The sequence below is a fragment of the Nipponia nippon genome, unplaced genomic scaffold (genome assembly GCF_047370975.1).
Source record: "Nipponia nippon isolate SJK-2023a ecotype South Korea unplaced genomic scaffold, ASM4737097v1 scaffold_32, whole genome shotgun sequence".
NCBI lineage: Eukaryota > Metazoa > Chordata > Aves > Pelecaniformes > Threskiornithidae > Nipponia > Nipponia nippon.
Genome location: NW_028262350.1, coordinates 5,773,931 through 5,791,400, shown reverse-complemented (window position 1 = coordinate 5,791,400; position 17,470 = coordinate 5,773,931). Strand labels below are relative to the sequence as shown.

Here is a 17,470-nt window from a genome sequence, read left to right as displayed (position 1 = left end):
TCCCAGTGCCCCAGAGCATTGTCCCAGAGCGCAGCCCTGCTGCCCCACGGCGTTGCTCCCGTGGCGCAGGGCCCTGCCTGGCTGCGCTGTCCTGGTGCACAGCCCAGCTGGCCCAGTGCGATGTCCCCGTGCGCTGTGCTAGTGAACTGCCCCTGCGTATCGCCCTGTGCCCTGGTGCAATGTCACGGCGCCCTGTCCCGGTGCATTGCCCCACAGCGCTGTCCCGGTGCACTGTCCCGGTGCACTGTCCCGGTGCACTGTCCCGGTGCAGTCCTGGTGCTCCGGTGCACTGTCCTGTTGCGATGTCCCAGTGCACTGCCCTGATGCATTGCCCCAGAGCACTGTCCTGGTGTGCTGGAGCACTGTTCCTGTGCACTGTCCCAGTGCATTGCCCTGTTGCACTGTCCCGGTGCACAGGTTCACTCTCCTGGTGCATTGCCCTGGTGCATTATCCCTGTGCGCTATCCCTGTGCGCTGTCCCTGTGCACTGTCCTGGCGCACCAGAGCACGATTCCTGTGCCCTGTCTCAGTGCATTGCCCCGTTGCACTGTCCTGTTGCACTGTCCCGGTGCACTGGTGCTCTGTCCCGGTGCCCAGCCTCACTGTGCCGGTGCTCTGGTGCCCTGTCCTGGTGCCCAGCCTCACTGCACCGTTGCAGTGGCCCGTTGCCCTGTCCCGGTGCACAGGCTCACCATCCCGGTGCCCTGCACTGGTGCCCTGTCCCGGTGCACTGGTGCCCTGTCCCGGTGTCCAGCCCCACTGCCCGGTGCCCTGTCCCGGTGCCCAGGCTCACTGCCCGATACCCTGTCGCGATGCCCTGTCCCGATACCCTGTCGCGACGCCCAGCCCCGCCGCCCGATCGCCCCGGCCGCCCGGTGCCGGGTCCCGCGGCGCTGCAGCGCCCGCCGCAGCCCGCAAGGGGGCGCCGCGATGGGGCCGAGCCGCTCCCTCCCCGCCCTCCAGCAGGGGGCGCGCGCGCCGCGCTTCACCATTGGCTGCGGCGCGCCGGGAGCGGAGGGGCGGGAAAGGGGCAGCGCGGCCCGTTTCGGAAGCGACGCGCTGATTGGGCGCGGGGCGGAGGGGCCGATGGAAGGCGGGCGTTGATTGGTGCCCGCGCTCTCCCCTCAGGGAGAGAGACGGGGACCGGGGCCGGTGTCGGTGGCGGGGCCGGTGGCGGGGTCGGCGCCGGCGCCATGGAGGAGGCGGGTTGCGGGGCGCAGTTCCGCGCCGCCGTTCAGGTTATCCAAGGGCTACCCCGGAGCGGTGAGTAAGGGCCGGGAACGGGGCCGGGGCGCTGCGGCCGCGGCGGCGGCCGCGGCCGCAGCGCCCCGGCCCCGCTCCCGGCTCCGCTGAGGCCGTGTCGCGTCGCAGGTTCCTACCGCCCGTCCTATGAGGAGATGCTGCGTTTCTACAGTTACTACAAGCAGGCGACGGCGGGGTGCTGCCAAGGCCCGAGGCCCGGTTTCTGGGACCCCATCGGCCGGTACAAGTGGTAAGGCCCCCGGGGGGGGGGGTGGCGGCGGCCCACTTCGGGCCCGAATGACCCCCCTCCTCCGTGTCTCACAGCCGCTGTCACCCGCAGGGATGCCTGGCACAGCCTGGGGAGGATGTCCAAGGAGGAGGCGATGGCGGCTTACGTGGCCGAGATGAAGAAGGTGGCCCAAAAGGTAACAGGGAGGGGGAGAGCAGGTGGGGTGCTCGGTGGTGCCCGTCGCAAGCTGCGTCCCTCCCCAGATCATTGACACGGTGCCCATGGACGAGACGACGGAGGAGATGTTTGGGTACTTCGAGCCGCTCTATGAGGTGATCCACGACATGCCCCGGCCCCCCGAGGCCTTCTTCAAGAGGAAAGGGGGTGAGTGGGAGCCTCTGCGCTCTGCTTGTGCCCAGCGCATCCCTCACCTCTGTGCCACACTCTTCTCTCCCGGCACATCGCTCCTGCTGTCTCTGCTTGCTCCTGCACCGGTACAGCCATCGCCTCTGGGCTCTGCTCTTTCCCAGGGCAAATCCTTTTGCTGCTCCCTGGGCGGGGGGACAGGATGGCTGCACCACCTCCCATCTGACTCCCCTGCCGCGGCACAGCTGCGGTTGAGGTGCTTCTTTGGGCACCACCGAGCAAGCGTCTCGTCAGTGACGCAGGTGTCTTTTCAGTCTGGGCTTTGTCTCTGCGAAACTTCGAGGAGAGAACTTGAGATTTGGCTTCCAAATGCCGCTTGGCCCGAATCCCTGTACACGGTAGAGCAGGGGATCGGCTCCCGTGGAGTGTTGCAGCAGGGAGGCTGTGCTTTTTCTTGGCGCTGGCCCACCTCCGGGCAGGGCGGGCTGTGCGCAGGGAGTGCGGGTCATCCGATGTAAACATCGGGATAGGCCGGGCAGTTTTTGCAGCGGAGTGGGTGCAGAGAAGCTGGGGTTGGGAAATGGGATTACCGGGACCGCCTTGTGCTAGAGAAGAGTCCTTCCCGGCCCTTTCCATGCCTGTGACTGCCGCCTCATGCTGAGAGGTGGCTGGGGACCCCTCCCGCCCCTGGCACAGGGCAATCCTCGGTGTATCTGACTTGTGAGAAGCGTCCGAGTGTGTGAGGGGCTGGATGTGGTGGTTCAGAAAGGTGTTGGCTACTGCGAAGTGAGCCTGCCGGCTGTACGCCTGGAGGTTTGGCTGTGCTGCGTCTCCAGTAGATTGGCTCAGCGGTATGTAAACTTTCGGGGTGTATTTGCAGCGGGTGCGTGAACTGGCAGTGCTTTGGTAACGTTGGAAGAGCGCTGACAAATAGACTCGCTCCCCGCCTGTCCCCAGGCGTCTGTCCTGTGTCTGACAGCTGCTGTCACCCCCTGCTTCCAGCAAGGATGCTGCAACCGCCTGGCCTGGAAGGCTTGGCCTCAGGATGGCTGCTCCTTCCTGTGGTACCCAGGCGCTTCTCTTCTCCGTTCTGATGCTGAATCCCTTTAAAAGGCAAATAGGCTTAATTTTTCTCTGGAACATAAAAGGTGGGTCTAAACCCCTGGTCATTACCCGTTTGTGAGCGTCATCCCGCGCTAGTGTCACTTAGAGATGACACTGTCACTTAAATCGAAACCTGGTAGCGTCTGTGGAGCGACTGAGCCCAAGGTGCCTGAAACGGTGGTGTAAACCGCTGAACTTCTTAAGCTGTTGCGTCATTTGTGTGAAAGGTTCTCAAGCCTGCCTTCAGATTTTGTGCGATTGCAACTTTTGTTACTGATAATCCAGAGGAGAAAGGTGACTTTAGACGCCGCGGCAGGTGAGGGGGGAGCGTGGCAGGCGCGGGGCCCTCGGTGGCTGCGGAGCTTTTTGGGGACAGAGGTGCTGCACGGTGGGAGTCCGGGCAGGTTTGGTTTTGTTTATTTACAAAGTCAACCCACCGTAAAGTGGCACTTGGAAGCCAAATCGTGAATGGTTCGTGCTGGGTCTCCAGCATCTTGTACGCATAGGCCAAGACTGAAGCAACTGGGAACCAGTGGTTAAGCCCTTCAGGCGCAGGCCCGGTGCCGCTCTGCCAGCCCCGCTGGCGCGGGGGACCGGTGTTGGAGCCAGGCGGTGATGTGCAAGGTGACAGGACCCTGCCCGCCACGGGGCAGGCTCGGGGTCACAGCAGACATGCTGAGGAGGGATTTGAGGACGGTGACGTGTCCCTGAGCGGAGCAGCCCTGGCCCTAACTCCTGTGCGGCTACCCTGGTTCCCCTCGGGGGATTCGGTCACCTGGGCTGGGTCCCACCGCCTGGGCCTGCCGTGATGGCGACGGCAGGTTGGGAATGGCGGAGATGTGCGGGCAAGGCGCAGGCAGGGCAGCGTTGCCACATACCTGCCCGGCCAGCAGCAGGGAGCAAAGTCCCGGGGGCCACTGGCAATGCTGCCTGTCTGGGCTTAACCCCGCGGGCTCCGCGGGGCGGTGGGGGGGGCTGGATCTCCGGGCAGGCAGCTGCCCCAGGCCCTCTCTGGGGTGCTGCTGCCTGCTGAAAGCTCTTGGTGTGCACTGCCTGGACAAGGCTCTCTCTTGTTGCGTTAGGCTCTGTTCGTTACCGCGGGTGTGCCATGTACCCTGCCAGGGGACGAGGACGGTGGCCGTCACCCCTCGGTGTTTACCGAGCCAGCGCTGATCCTTCTGCCTGCTGCCGCAGGGGCTCGGGGACTCCCCTGCCACCCGCGGGGGAGCGAGACGGGGTAGACCCGGGGGACGGTTGAGTTTGTGGTGATTCCTGGGCCATCGGCAAACGGAGCCGGCCCCTCTCCACCTCTGCCAGCTGCGTGTCCAGAGACTGTGTCTGTGTGTCCCCCAGCCGTGCTGGCAGGGAAGCAGCACTGAGCCCAGCCCGCAGAGAGCCTGCACCCGCAACGCTTTAATTCTCCTCTGCCCCTTCCCCTCCATGCAGGCAGGCGGGAGCGGACGGCCAACCCCAGCCAGGAGGACCCAGCAAGCAGCCCCGCGCCGGAGCGCCCCGAAGACGCCCAGCCCGGGGAGCAGCGGAACGGGCAGCACGTGCCAGGTTGGTCTCCCTGGTGTGGCCAGCACCCAGCAGAGACCCCGCAGAGCCGGGCCTCTGTCCGCCCGCAGAGCTGTTGGCTCCCGGCATGGCTGGTCTGACCCTGCCGGTGTTTGAGGTGTTGCCTGAGTCGCAGCGAGCTGGAGCTGTTCATGGGTCCAGCTCTCGGCGCCGTTCTCGATGCCGGCGTAACCCTGGGCGTGTTGGTTTGACTCTGCATCGCTCTTATCTGCGCAAAGGGGCCTGATTCCACTAAACCACAGCGAGGAGGCGAGGTGTTTCCCCGCGGGCTGGGAAAACGTCGCCCTGGAAGGTCGATGTTCTGGGAGGGGATGTCCTCCCTCTGCTCAAGCCAAGCCCATCCCTTCCACAGCACCGGGAGCCGCGGTGCCGAGCCCCAGCCCTCCCTGCCAAAGCTCACGCCTTGGTCCTGGCTGCTCCTGGACGCTCACCGCCCACGTCCTTGTGCCTCCCTCGAGGGCACGCGCGGCTCTCCCGGCCCGGAGGGGCCTCTCGCTGCGCCCTGGGTTGGGTAGGGTGCTCCGGGGAGGCGTTCCTCCCGCCGCCGGCCCGGCCCTCCCCCAAGGAGCGTATATGGTCACCGAGTGAGCGCCTGCGTCCAGGCCATGCCCATCCTCGAGTGCACCGGGGCTGGCAGCGTGCGGGGAGCTGGGCAGCGTGCGGGGAGCTGGGCAGCGTCCCTGCCTGCGCGGCGGGCGCGCTGCCACCCCGGTGGCAGTTGGCATTGTGTGAACGGTACCTGCTCCCTGCCAGAGCAGCCGGGGCCGTGGATCCCGCTGGAGGGGCTCCCCACCGTGCCAGAGTTTTGGCTGGGGGCCGCACATGGTCAGAGAAGCCCACCCTGAAACAGCACCGCGTTGGGGCGTGCCTGCCCATGAGCGGGGCTCTGCGACACCGTGGGCAGGAGAAGGGGGAATTTGCTCCTTGGATTCATGCCACGATCCGGAGAGTAGTAACAGAGCCGGTTCCTTCCCGCTCTGTGCCTCAGTTTCCTTCTCCTCCTGCCTCGCCTCCTGCACACAGACGCTGCCTTCCTGCCCGCTTGCGGACCTGTTGCCTTGTGGCTGCGCTGAGCTTCTGCTGCCCTCCGGACACGGCCGAAACGCCTCTCTGCCCGCGGCTGAGCCGTGTGCTTCCCTTCCAGGAGGTGGGCTGGCTCCTGCCGCCGAGGCGCTTGAGGGCAGCCAGGTGCCCAGTGACTCCGAGGGGGACGTGTACTGCGATACCCTGGAGCAGATGGAGCCTGAGCAGGTAACGGAGGGCTGGGAAGCGCCGGGGTCCTGCCGCACCGCGGCGGAGGCTTTGCCTGCTGCCCACCCTGCCCTGCCTGCACTGTGCAGGCAGATCTCTGTAGTGTCAGCTCCCCCAGCTCTGCACGCCACCGCGGCACCGCCACGCTGCCGCTCGGCACCGCTATCCTGGCAGCCCGGTGAGGCTCCCAAAACCTCCGGGGCCACCCGGCTGCACCCCTCTGTGCTTTGTGTCCCTCTTGGAGCCTGGTCCCCGTCACCAAGGCGAGGCTGAGGAGCCCTCGGTGCGGCCCAGCGCCACCCACGGCCCCCTCCTTCCGCCGGCGGGGCACTGGGGGGCTGCCGGCGCTGAGCGAGGTGGGTGCGGGCACCCTGCTTGCACCCCTGCCACTCGCTCTCCGCTCCCTGCTCCCCGGCAGCTCGGCTGCCACCGGCAGCGCTCGGCACTTGAGGTGCTGCGGCGAGGCTCGGCGGATCCGGTGGGCAGGAGGGAGGAAGCCGCCCGGCTGCCTGGCTTCTCCCTGGAGCTCTTTCGCCACCTTGAGCCTGGGCACCTCACTTCTCTCCCGGCCTCCGCTCTGTCACCTCCCAAACCATCTGCTAACCACTGTTGCCGGTGGGATTCGGCTTCACTCAGCCCCACGCGCCCTCCGCCACCAAAAATGCCACCGCGGGGCAAGGGGGAGAGACCACCACCACCCTGGCGTTGCCCGCCTCTCGCCTGCCGTGCTCCCGCAGCCCCCGGGGAGGGGAGCGGGGGTCTCAGGGCCCTTCTTCTCTCCCCTCGCGCAGGCTGGGCAGCCGCTGGGTCTCTCCCCGAACGGCCTCCAGGCCGGGCCTGAGCCGCTGCCGCCCCGTGGCGCTGGGCAGGGAGAGCGGGGTGAAGGCAGAAGACTAGAGGGGAGGAGCAGCGCTGGCCTCGCGGCCCTCGGCTCCGAGAGAGGTGGGTGCAGCGTTTGGCTCCTGCGCGCCTTCCCGCTGCTCCCTCCCCACCTCCCGGCAAGCGGGGCCGGACGCCGGGGGGCTGAGCAGAGATCCCCAGCAGGGAACGGCGTTCGGCTCCAGCACCCAGGGGTGGGTTGTTCGTAGCTGCAAGAAGTCCTGAGCGTCCCCTCTCGCCACCCCTTTGTCCCCAAGCAGTTCGGTGTCTTTACCCCTCTAGGACACAGCTGTGTTGCCCGTTTCGTGCTAAATTACGTGTGTTTGGAGGATGCTCTGCTGGCTCCTCTCCAGCAGCCGGGCGGGGAGCGCGGATCCCCGGCTGCCTGCGCCCAGCTCCTGCCCGCGGTGCCCGCCGCCGGCGTCTCTGCCCGGTGCCTTTGGCTGCAGGTGGTGCTGGGGGGGTGAAGCTGGGCCCTGCGTCCCTGAGGTGCGGGGACGCCCTGCTCCCGTGGTGCCCCTCGCCTAACGCCACCCGCCGCTGCTGCCGGCGTTTGGGGCCCACCAGCCCCCGAGCCGTGCCGCTGCGGAGAGGGGCCAAGGAGCCTCCTGCCAGCCTCTGCGCCTCTCCCCAGACGCATCCTGGGGGGCTCCCTGCTCCAGGGTGGCACAGCCCACCCCTCTCCCGCTTATCTCCCCCCCGTTAACATTTCCGCAAACCCTCCCGGGCTGCTTGACCTTGGGAGTTAACTTGTAAGGAGGCCGATAGAGCCGGGCTGGGCTGTCCCCCGGGGTGCCGGCGCGCGCGGGGCTGGCAGCGAGCCCCTGCCTGGCTCCCGCTCGCAGCACGGATTGTCTGGGCGTTTGCCGGGCTCCGGCCGGGCGGGTTTGGGGCCTTCGCTCAGCCCGAGGGCCTGGCAGGGAGGCAGCCGCGCAGGCAAGGCATCCTGCCTGGCCGTCGGCATCCCGCCTTCGCCGCGGGAAGCGAGGTGACCCACCTGCACTGCGTGGCGGCCCGGAGGTCACCCACTGGCACCGCCACTGCGCTGGGGGGACGTGGTGGCCCGTGGCCCTGGGGACAGGCCCAGTGCCGGCTGGTGGAGGGGGCTCTGGGCTGGGGGCTCCCGGCTCTGCCCGGAGCAGCTGTGGCGTGGGCAGAGCCGGCAGCGTGCGGGCAGCCCACGGCGCGGTGCAGGCACCCGCCGGGATCCACGGCTCGCTGTCGGGTGACAGCGCGCAGAGCGGGCCCTGCCAGCCCCGGGGGTGCTCGGGGAGGAGGCAGCACCGCCGCGCACACCGTGTGCCGGCCGCGCCGCCTCTCAGCAGTGCCCGTCTTTGTGCCCCGCAGATCTCCGGCTCGCTGGGGCAGAGCAGGACGCCGGGAGCGTCTCCGAGCTCGCCCTGGAGCTGCCGGCGGAGCTGGACGCCCGCGTGGCCAGCGCTGTCCGAGCCCTGCAGGACGACATGCGGCAAGTGCTGGAGCGCCTGAGCCAGCTGGAGACGCTGGCCTCCGCGCAGGTACGCAGGGAGCCGCCGCGTGCCGACGTTGGCTGGCAGGGCTGCGGTGCTGCTCGCCGGTGCTGCTCCGATCCGCCCCGGGGTGCAGGCAGGGAGCCGAGGTGCAGGCAGGGAGCCCGCCAGCCCTGCCTGCAACCCAAATGCTCTCTTGTCTTGCAGGGGGACGCAGCTGGGACTGACCCGGGCTGGCCGCTCGCTCCGCAGGTGAGTTGGAGGTGGAGGCAGGGCTGCGCCATGGCCTGGCCACCCCACGCTGCCCACCCCGAGGGGCCTGGCTGCCCGGGGGGGCCGGGGACGCGGCGTGGGAAGGGTCCCTGGGCTGGGGGGCAGGGGCCATCCCTGGGGACGCGTCCCCAGCGTCCCGGCACCAGGGACGAGGGTTTTAATGCGAGATCCGCGCAGGGTGACGGGCGCGACGGGGACCGTCGGGCTGTGACGGTGGCTGCCGTCAGCGGGGGCTGGGGGGGATGCGTGGGGACACCCTCGTCCCCTCCCCACCCCGCCTCTCTCCGTCCCCTCGCCAGGCAGCGTCCCCGTGGCCCCTGCCCGCCACCCCGCGCACCCTGCTCTTCCTCGTCGCCTGGCCCTTCGTCACCCAGTGGCTGCTGCGCCGCTGGCAGGGCGCAAAGAGGTGACGGCCACGTCCCCGACGCCGCCGCCGGCCCCGAGGGATCGACGAGGGCATCGCCTCACCCAGCCAGGGGGTCACTGGCGGGCCGGGACCCCCGCCCCGAGGGACGGGGAAGCCACCGCGCACCGCCGACCGCCAGCCTCACGCTCAGGGCCTCACCAGCACCGCCGGGACGGCGAAGGGACGGGGGCGCGGGATCGCCCCAGAGGGGAGCCCGGGGTCCCCTCCCGCCGCGCACGGACGGACCGGCTGCCCGCGGGGGGCGGCCGCCGACCCCGTCCCCGGGGCCCGGTTCCATGAAGCGCTTGAACGTCTCAATTAAAAGTTGCCTTTTGGGTCCAGCCCCGGCTGCCGCTGCCCCGCCGCCGGGAGGGGAGAGCGGGGCGTCACCGGGGCCACCCCGCTGCGGCCTGGCCGCCCCCGCCGTGCTGGCAGCTGCCTGCCCCTGCCCCGGCGCTGCCCCTGCCCGGCCCCGGCCGGGCCCCGCCAGCTCCCCAGACCCGGTCTCTCCTCCCGGCCCCGCCGTGGCTCCCCCACGGCCCGGCCCCGGCCCCGCCCCCGGCGCCCTGAAGAAAAGGGACGCGGTGCCTTTAAGGGCGGACTTCTTTCCGCTCAGGGTTTGTTTACATCTCCCTCCGCGCGGCGGCGGCACACCCCCCCCCCTACGCAGCCCTGGGATTCCTCCGCCCGCCGCCGGTCCCGTGCCGCCCCCCCTCCCGCCCCCCGCGTTGCAACCCCTCCGGCCCGCGGCCGGGACCACAGCACAGCGCGGCGGCTCCTCCGCCGTGCGGGGACTCCTTTCGGGCCGGGGCCCTGAAGGTCGCGCGGCCCCGCGCACGGCAGCGCCCCTCCGCGCGTGGTACGGCCCGCCCCGCCCCCCTCCTCATTGGCGACGCCGCGCGCGAGTGACGTCCGGCGCGGCCAATCGCGGCCTCCTCCCCGCCCCGCGGCGGCCGAGGGGGCGGGGTCCGGCGGGCGGGCCCGCCCTCCGCGCCCGCCGATTGGCCGCCGGAGCGGCACCGCCCGCGCGAGGGCAGCGCGGCGGGGGCGGGCGCGGGGGCGGGGTCCGGCGCGCGGCGGGGCGGGGCGGGGCAGCGCGCCTGCGCGGGGCGGGGCGGGGCGCGTGCGGCTACTTAAGGCGGGGGCGCGGGCGGGGAGCGGGAGGCGGGAGCGGGCGGCGGCGGCGGCGGCGGCGGGTGGCGGCGCGGGGCGTGGCGGGGGGAGGCGGCGGCGGCGCGTGCCATGCGCGCGGGGGGGCGGGCCCGGCGGCGTTAACCCCTCGGCGACCGGCGGCGGCGGGGCCCGGGCCCCGCGGCATGGCCCGGGCGGCCTGAGGGCAGCGGCGGGGGGCGGCCCCATGCGGCGCCGGTAGCGCCCGTTCCCCGAGGCAGCGGAGCCGAACGCCATGGCCGACGCGGCGCCCGCCGAGTGCGAAGCGGAGCCCCGCGGCGAGCCCCAGCCGGAGCCCGAGCGCGGCGACGCGCCGGCGGCGGACGGCGAGGCCCAGCGGCTGCCGCCCCCCGGGGCGGAGGAGGCGGCGGCGGCGGGCGGCGCCGAGGGGCGGCCGGCGGCGGGCGGAGCGGCCCGTCCCGGCCTGGGCCCGCGGTGCCGCTCCTCGACGGGCCGCGCCGAGGAGTGGCCGGCGAAGAAGAAGCACCGCCGGCGGCCGTCGAAGAAGAAGCGGCGCTGGAAGCCCTACTCGAAGCTGAGCTGGGAGGAGAAGCAGCAGTTCGACGAGCGGCAGAGCCTCCGCGCCTCCCGGCTGCGGGCCGAGATGTTCGCCAAGGGGCAGCCGGTGGCTCCCTACAACACCACCCAGTTCCTGATGGAGGACCACGACCAGGAGGAGCCCGACCTGAAAACGGGGCTGTACCCGCGGCGGGCGGCCGCCAAGTCGGAGGACACGAGCGAGGAGGATTTCCTGGAGGAGGCGGCGGAGGAGGACGGGGGCAGCGACGGGATGGGGGGGGACGGCAGCGAGTTTCTGCAGCGGGACTTCTCGGAGACCTACGAGCGGTACCATGTGGAGAGCCTGCAGAACATGAGCAAGCAGGAGCTGGTGAAGGAGTACCTGGAGCTGGAGAAATGCCTCTCCCGCATGGAGGAGGAGAACAACCGGCTGAGGATGGAGAGTAAAAAACACGGGGGGGAGGCGGCGGAGACGCGGGTGAGGCAGCTGGAGCTGGAGGTGGACAGGTTGCGAGCCGAGAACCTGCGGCTGCTGAAGGAGAGGGCGCCGCCGGGGCGGGAGCAGAGCCCCTGCCCGCTGGGGGAGTGAGCGGGGCTCGGCCCCTTTTAACGGGGGCGAGGGGGGGTGGGGGTGGGGGGCCGTACCGGTGAGGGGGGGGGGGAGTTTATTTTTATTTTTTTTTTTGTGTGTCTAAACCAAAAAAAAAAAAAAAATCCCCAGGAAAGCTGTAAATTGGCCAAAACTGACTATAAAAAAAACAAAAAAAAAAAAATAGAGAGGTCTAATAAATTTAATTACTTGTAACTGTAACGGTTTCGGTGTGATTTCTAGAAAATATTCAGGATGGCATTCCCGAAGGGAATACGTTTGGAATTATTTTCCTGGTGTTATAACTGGTCTGTGGCGTCGCTCGATTAAAATCGGCTCCGATTCCCGACTTAGCCCTTTTTTGTTATCCCCCCCCCTCCTTCTTTTCCACTCGATGAGCTGAAATAGTTAAAAAAATCCCTGGAAAGAGGGGAAACCGCTCCGAATATCGCGTCCGTAACGGGCCCCCGCTCAAGGTACCAATAAGCTGAAGTGGATCTGTTTGCCTAAAGGCTCAGTGAAACTCAACCCTTCCCTCCCAGGGCCGGCGGAGCCCAGGTCGGTCAGCGGAAATCAGGGCCAAAGCACGTAAAAAAGGTACTTTAAGCTGCAAGTGATGGCGGGGGGGAGAAAAAAAACCACTTAAAGTTCTGGAGCAGGCCAGGGAAAAGTTTTGGTAGTCAGCACTTGGCCTCTGAAATGGCTGACGAGGGAGCCAAGGCGGCGGCCGAGCCTCGCGTTGCCCTGCTGCTGCACCTGGGCGGGGAGGGAGGAGAAAAAGGCAGGAGAAGGTGCGGGGTCTGGGGGTTTTGGGGGGAAAAAACCCGGGAAATGGAAAGGCAAAGTAACGCGGGGCCTGAGGCCGCTCTGGTCGGTGGCCGGGGTCAGGATTAGCGTGTGCGAACGCAGCGGTACCTGGGGACGGGCTGGGGTAGCCCCCCCGCAGGCTACGGCGGGGCAAAACCCCACCTTTCAGGGGAGAAAAAGCTGGATCTGGGGAGGAGGAGAGGGCCGGGGTGGGCAGCGCGGGCGGGCTGGGGCAATCGGGGAGGCCGAGGCAGCTGCGGCCGAGGGCCTCGGCTTCAAGGCTCGCCCCCGAGGTTTTAACTCGCGCCTGGCAAAGAACCATCTGCGGCGGGGCGTACGCCGGCGTCGGCGGGGAGGGAGAAAGGAAACTGTTCGAGGGCTACTTGCTCAAGAGGCCGGTAGCCACCCGCGCTCCCTTCCCCTCTGCCATGACATCACTCGGCAGAGCCAGCGCCCGGTGCGGCTGCGGAGGGAGGCACCGCCGCGCCGCCTCGAGCCAGGCCGGCGGCAAGGCACGGCGAGAGGTAACGAGTTAATCAGGATCTCGCTGGCCGGGAAGAGCGGCGCCGAACCCCGAGTCCTCCGCGCCCGGCCCGGGCGCCCCTTCCCAGCGATTTCTTTGCCCAAGCGAGCGATTCCCTCTCCGTATCCCTGCCGCCCGTGATTTCTGTTTTCTTCTGGGACAGGACAAGCGCAGGCGCGTGCCCGACGGCGCTAACTCCGGCGGCGTTACCGTGAACCGTGGTTCGCAGCACTGCTTACCCTGAAAAACTCAATATCGGGAAACGTTATCAAACGTAGCACCGTGGTTGTTAGAGAGCGACGGCTGTTACACGTTTAGCGCACGCACGGGGTTTGCCCTCCGTCTACTTACCCCAAACTCGCTACGTTTAACTCCTAGCCGTAAATAATTTGATTTCCCTGCAAACGCTTTAACAAACAGAACTTAAAAACCCCCTAAAAGTACCGCAACGATCACCTCCCCGACCCGCTTTGCCTCCACCAACTCTTCCTATTTTATTCTGCGCTCTGTTCTAACGACGAGGAGCCCTAACGCGGAGCAGGCTACGCCCGCCCCCGCTTCAGGAGAGGTTTGCGAACGGCGCCTCTCCTTGCGAAGCCTCATTCCAGCTCCCGCGTCCAAACCTGCCGGCAGACGCGGCCCGACGCCGCTCGGGGACCTTTGAAACCTCCCTGCGGATCAGGAACGGACGGGGAGCTCGGCCGCGCTTCGCCTCCCCGGCCGAGGGCCGAGCTCGCCCGCCCGAGCCTCCCTGCCAGCTCTGCCCGGAGCCCGGCGCGGAGCCGGTCCAGGAGAGATGGGCTCGGCTGCAGCTCAGCTGTTGGAGAGGTACAAATAAAATCTTGGAGATCGCCAGAGATCAAGGTGCCGCAGCGCGGGGCTGTGATGTGGTATCAAAGGGCAGCAATTAGTCCCTCCTGACAAGGAGGCAGCGCCTTGTCTTAACTAGTTGAGGGCAAGCACCTCCCCGGAGGGCAAGGCAGCCGCGGCTACCGAACCTTGGAAGCGCATCCCTTCTCGCCCCGCCGCCACTTTGGTCTCTCCCGGGTTGTTCGAGCCAACTGGCCTTTATTCCGGCTCCTCCGGTGAGCCCGGGAACGCCGCGGGCAGGGCAGCACCCCTCCGATCTCCCTGAACGGGCTGTGCCTCGGCACGGAGCCCGCGGCGGCGGGAATCCGCCCGTCGGAGCTCCTGCCCGGCGCGACCGCGGGGCCGAGCGGCTGGAAGAGGCTCGCCGCCGCTCCGCCGGCTGCGGGAGGACACCACCGACACCGGCCTTGCGGCAAGCGGCCTCGGGAAGCGCAGAGGGACCCTCGCGGCTCAAGGGCTTTACAGTTCCTCCCCTCGCGAGGGTTCTCCGCTCGCCGAGGAAAGGATTGCGTTTCTGTCGTGGGGAGAGGCAGAAATTATTGCGCTAACGCAAAAGAAAAAGGGGACTGAAGTATCCCACCTGCGGTGACAGCCATTCTTCTTCGAGGCAGGGGCGAAGCGGCCCAAGGACAGAGCAGTTCCCTGCAAACGCCGCTGGCTGCAAGAAAATAAGAAAAGGGAAGTAGTCCATCTTAACAGCCCGTTAATGCCGCAACCTTGGCGTGAAGTGAAACCCGAATCCTGCCCCTTAACACCGGCCGAAGGGAACGTGCGGCTTGCCGTCCCCCCACGATCTGCAGAAGTTTCAAGGAGCAGGTTGCCGGCACGGCAATTAGGCCCTGAAGTCGGTTAAACCCGGCTGTTTGGTGGTCCGGGTTTTATGCAGCAGGGACAGGGCGCTGCCAGTAACGCCGCTGTCCTGCTGACGACTGAACTCGCGCTAATTGCGTTGGCTTTCGTTAGCTTTAGGTGCTGGGGACATACTCACGCGGCCGTTCGGGATATCCCGGCGGGTCTCTCACGTAAGCGGCATTTTGTTAAAAAAAAAAAAAAGAGGAGAACGCGCGGCGAGCCCCGCAGGCGGCAGAGGTTTCGCAGCGCTCGCTGGTGAGGCCACTGCCGAAACGCTGGCGGCTTTTGGTCCACCTGTAACATACCAAACCCTGGCTGTTAGGATCAGGCCCTTCGTGTTCCCTCCCACCCCACAAAAAAGCCTCGAACAACCCGGGTAGGTGCAAGGCATCGGGCTTGAACGAAGCGTAACCCTGATGGGTTTGGCAAAATCAACTTGAAATTAGATCTTCAGCTGTCGTGCGCATGCGAAGACGCAGACGACGATAAACCTCCCAGCTTTTATAACGCAGCAATTTATAAAAATACAAAGCTTCGGAGTTCAGGACCTAATAAAGCAATGTGGGAGTCAAAAACTGTCAGCAGAGTCATAAAAACAAAAGCATCTTCTTCCAAAAAAGAGCACCAAGTGCATAAATGTAAAATAATCCGGTTTTTAACCGGGAGAGTCCACGTTGAACAGCGCAATCTGCACTTCCACCAGAAGCCTCCAAAATCTCACTGTTTTACATCTAAAGCAAGTCCCATTAATAGCGGGGATGAGCCGGCATTATCTGCTTTTTGCAGAAGGAAGAAAACGTGGCCGAGGCATTTGCTTAAGGAAACTCAGCCTCTAAGGCAACCGGGAACCCAACCCAGCCTCACTGGCTGCCCCCAGCCTCGCCGCTCATCGGGGGAAGCAAGCACAGAGGCTGCCGTCAGCTCAAAACCTCCCTGGCGCCGAGGGTTTTAAAAAAAAAAAAAAAAATTAGTTAAAAAAAAAAAAACCAACCAGGCTTTTTTCCAACTTTGCACAGGAAAAAAAAATCCCCTCAGTTATTTCCACAGCCCTCGTTTCCACCAGCCAGAGGAGTGGCATTTATAACTCAAAGACAAGGTTCGCTCCGGTTTATTATCAGCTTGAAAAGTTACCCCTTCGGCCCCGGCAACAGGCAAACGCTTTTGTTTTTAACTCTCCCCCAGCACCACGGCGGTAATTGCTGCCTGGGCAGGCGGCGAGGGGAGGCCATGTTAACTGCGATCCACTGGATCCAGCCAGGGAGATCCCCCTCTGCGAATCCGGCCGGGGTTTGGCTGAAACGTGTGAAACAAAGGATTAAATTCCAGGGATTATTTTTTCCCCCCGACGCCGTGCATTAAAAGGGAGCTGTACGATGGCGACGAGCAGCTTTCACCCTTCCAGGAAACGTGTTTCTTAACCCAAATTTCACTTTCCGTATAAAACTGCGCCGTTCCTCCCCGCTTCGCTCCCACCGGGGTCAGTCAGAAACCGGCCCCGCGGGAGCTGGGGCTGCTGCTGCCCAGCAGCGCTCAGATACTGCTTAACGCGGGTTCTGCTGCAAAAATGTTACACACACACCCCCTCCCCCCCCAGCACCGCAGGTGAGGCCGGACCGAGGGGCCGCTTCGAGCACAGCCACGACGTGAAAGCCCGCGGAGGCCGAGGCGGGGGGGGCCGGGCTGGGGCTCCCCCCGCCCCACCGCGCACTCAGACCCCGGGAGGAGGCCGCAGCTCCCCCGGACAAGGCCCCGGCGCCGCTCCGGGCCTCCGCCGGCTCCAGACGAGGCGCTCCCGGCGGGGACAGGGCTCCCTCCGTCCCCGCAGCCCTGACACGGGAGCGGCCGGTGGCGGGCGCGGCGCCGCCGCCCACCTCAGGGCCGGCGGGGAGACCCGCGCTCCGCTCCCGGGGAAGGAAGGCCCGGCCGGGCCGCCCCGCGCTGCCGGCTCGGCTCCGCGGCGCCGCGGAGGAGCCCCCCCGCCGGTCCCCGGCCGCTCACCGGCCTCGCCGCGCCGGGCACCCCCGCCTCCGCGGCGGGCAGCGAGACCCGGAGCCGGCCTCCGCACACACAAAATGGCGGCCGCCGCTCCCCCACCGCCCGCTCGGCCGCCATAGCCGGCGCCTCGGCCCCGCCGCTCTTCCACCAATCAGGCGCCTCCGTGCCGCTGCGCGACGGCTTGGCGGAGCCAATGGAAACGAGACTCGTAGAGGAAGAGGCGGGGCGTGCCTCCGCCGCGAGGGCTTATGGGGGCTGTAGTCCCCCGCCGCGGTAGGGCGGCGGGGACAGGCCGGCCGCGGACTCGCTGTCCCGTCATGCCCAGCGGGGAGCGCCGCATCCGGTCGCGGCGCGTTGCCATGGCGCCAGGCGGGGCCGCCCCGGGGCTGAGGGGGCCCGGACCCCGACCCCGACCCCCGGCCCTGCCGCCGCCGCCGCCGCCGCCGCCGCCGCCGGGCGGGGGGACCCGGAGCCGAGGCCTCCCGCCGGCCCTGATGCCACCGGGGGCCTTGCAGGGCGGCAGGGGCCGGGCGCTGCGGGCCCTCCCCGGCCTCCCGGGAGGGGGAAGCGCCTCGGTTGGGCGGTCAGGGCCCGTCGGGCTCCGCGGAGGAGGGTTTAGGCCGGGACAGAGACACTGAAATCCGCCCCCGGTGCTGCCGGCCCGGCCCGGCCTGGCGGGGGCACAGGAGGCCCAGGCCTCGCTCAAGCGGCCTGGGCGGGGGAGGGCGGCTCCAGGAGGGTCCCTGGCTCCAAGGGAGGGTGCCCGCCTCTAGGCCCGGCCTTCGGCTTCAGCCGGCTGGAGCTTAACTCTTTAATGCCTCTCTCCTCCCTCAGAACCGCTCCGGGATGGCAGTTAGCAGGCACGGATCACAATTAGGAGAAATGGATCACTATTAGGAGAAACGTCCCCCCGTGGGGAACGCGGCCCCTTCGGCCGGCGCGGTGAGAGCCGGCGGTGGCGGTTCTCGCCCCGAATTGCCTCTCTGCCCATTTCCAGCTCTCCTCCTCCTCCCAGGGCGAGCCCAGGCTCCATCTTGGATCTCAAGGAGAGGAGCGACCCCAAGAGCAAAGTTGATGAGGAGCTTTTCCAAATAGCTCCCTCAGATTTTTCCCAAAGCCTTCGTTCTTGCCTCTGGCGCGGGAATGCTCCTTGCAGGCAGCCTCGCTGGGTGAGCTGTGGGTGTTACCGATGGGGTTTTCAGTCTGCAAGGGGGAATAATATGTGTATTTTGGGGATCGGCACACATGAAAGGCAAAAATAAGCAATATGTTTTGCATAAAAGCATAAAAAAGGCTGCCCATACGAAGGCAGACGTCTTGGACTTTCCTTTCCCGGAGGGAAGCGCGG

At 67.2% G+C, this 17,470-nt stretch overlaps 3 protein-coding genes across 9 annotated transcripts; 2 read left to right on the top strand and 1 right to left on the bottom strand.

The window, feature by feature from the left end:
• Positions 1 to 1,093: 1,093 nt before the first annotated feature.
• Positions 1,094 to 9,138, top strand: ACBD4 (acyl-CoA binding domain containing 4). Of its 6 annotated transcripts, none has more exons than XM_087770123.1 (10): positions 1,095 to 1,263; positions 1,415 to 1,492; positions 1,567 to 1,667; positions 1,735 to 1,855; positions 4,388 to 4,501; positions 5,664 to 5,770; positions 6,562 to 6,712; positions 7,997 to 8,166; positions 8,326 to 8,370; positions 8,691 to 9,138. In XM_087770123.1, the coding sequence occupies exons 1-10, from the start codon at positions 1,194 to 1,196 to the stop codon at positions 8,799 to 8,801; spliced, it is 1,068 nt and encodes a 355-aa protein (XP_087626249.1). In that variant the 5' UTR covers positions 1,095 to 1,193; the 3' UTR covers positions 8,802 to 9,138. The 6 variants fall into 6 exon arrangements, with proteins under 6 accessions (XP_087626251.1, XP_087626249.1, XP_087626253.1 ...); XM_087770122.1 differs by having other exon boundaries at positions 1,096 to 1,238; positions 1,372 to 1,492; XM_087770121.1 differs by having other exon boundaries at positions 1,097 to 1,263; positions 1,372 to 1,492; positions 1,583 to 1,667.
• Positions 9,139 to 10,054: 916 nt separating this feature from the next.
• On the top strand, positions 10,055 to 11,297 carry HEXIM1 (HEXIM P-TEFb complex subunit 1). Its single transcript, XM_087770284.1, has one exon. It carries the CDS (start codon positions 10,203 to 10,205, stop codon positions 11,073 to 11,075), a length of 873 nt encoding a protein of 290 aa, XP_087626410.1. The 5' UTR covers positions 10,055 to 10,202; the 3' UTR covers positions 11,076 to 11,297.
• Positions 11,263 to 16,336, bottom strand: LOC148054293 (uncharacterized). 2 transcript variants are annotated; one of them, XM_087770285.1, is made up of 4 exons: positions 16,126 to 16,330; positions 14,264 to 14,421; positions 13,856 to 13,933; positions 11,263 to 12,645 (listed from the first exon to the last, which is right to left on the bottom strand). In XM_087770285.1, exons 1-4 carry the CDS (start codon positions 16,237 to 16,239, stop codon positions 12,612 to 12,614), a joined length of 384 nt encoding a protein of 127 aa, XP_087626411.1. In that variant the 5' UTR covers positions 16,240 to 16,330; the 3' UTR covers positions 11,263 to 12,611. The 2 variants fall into 2 exon arrangements, 1 of the variants encoding a protein (XP_087626411.1); XR_015707520.1 differs by lacking the exons at positions 11,263 to 12,645; positions 13,856 to 13,933; positions 14,264 to 14,421 and adding an exon at positions 15,200 to 15,420 and having other exon boundaries at positions 16,126 to 16,336.
• Positions 16,337 to 17,470: the final 1,134 nt, after the last annotated feature.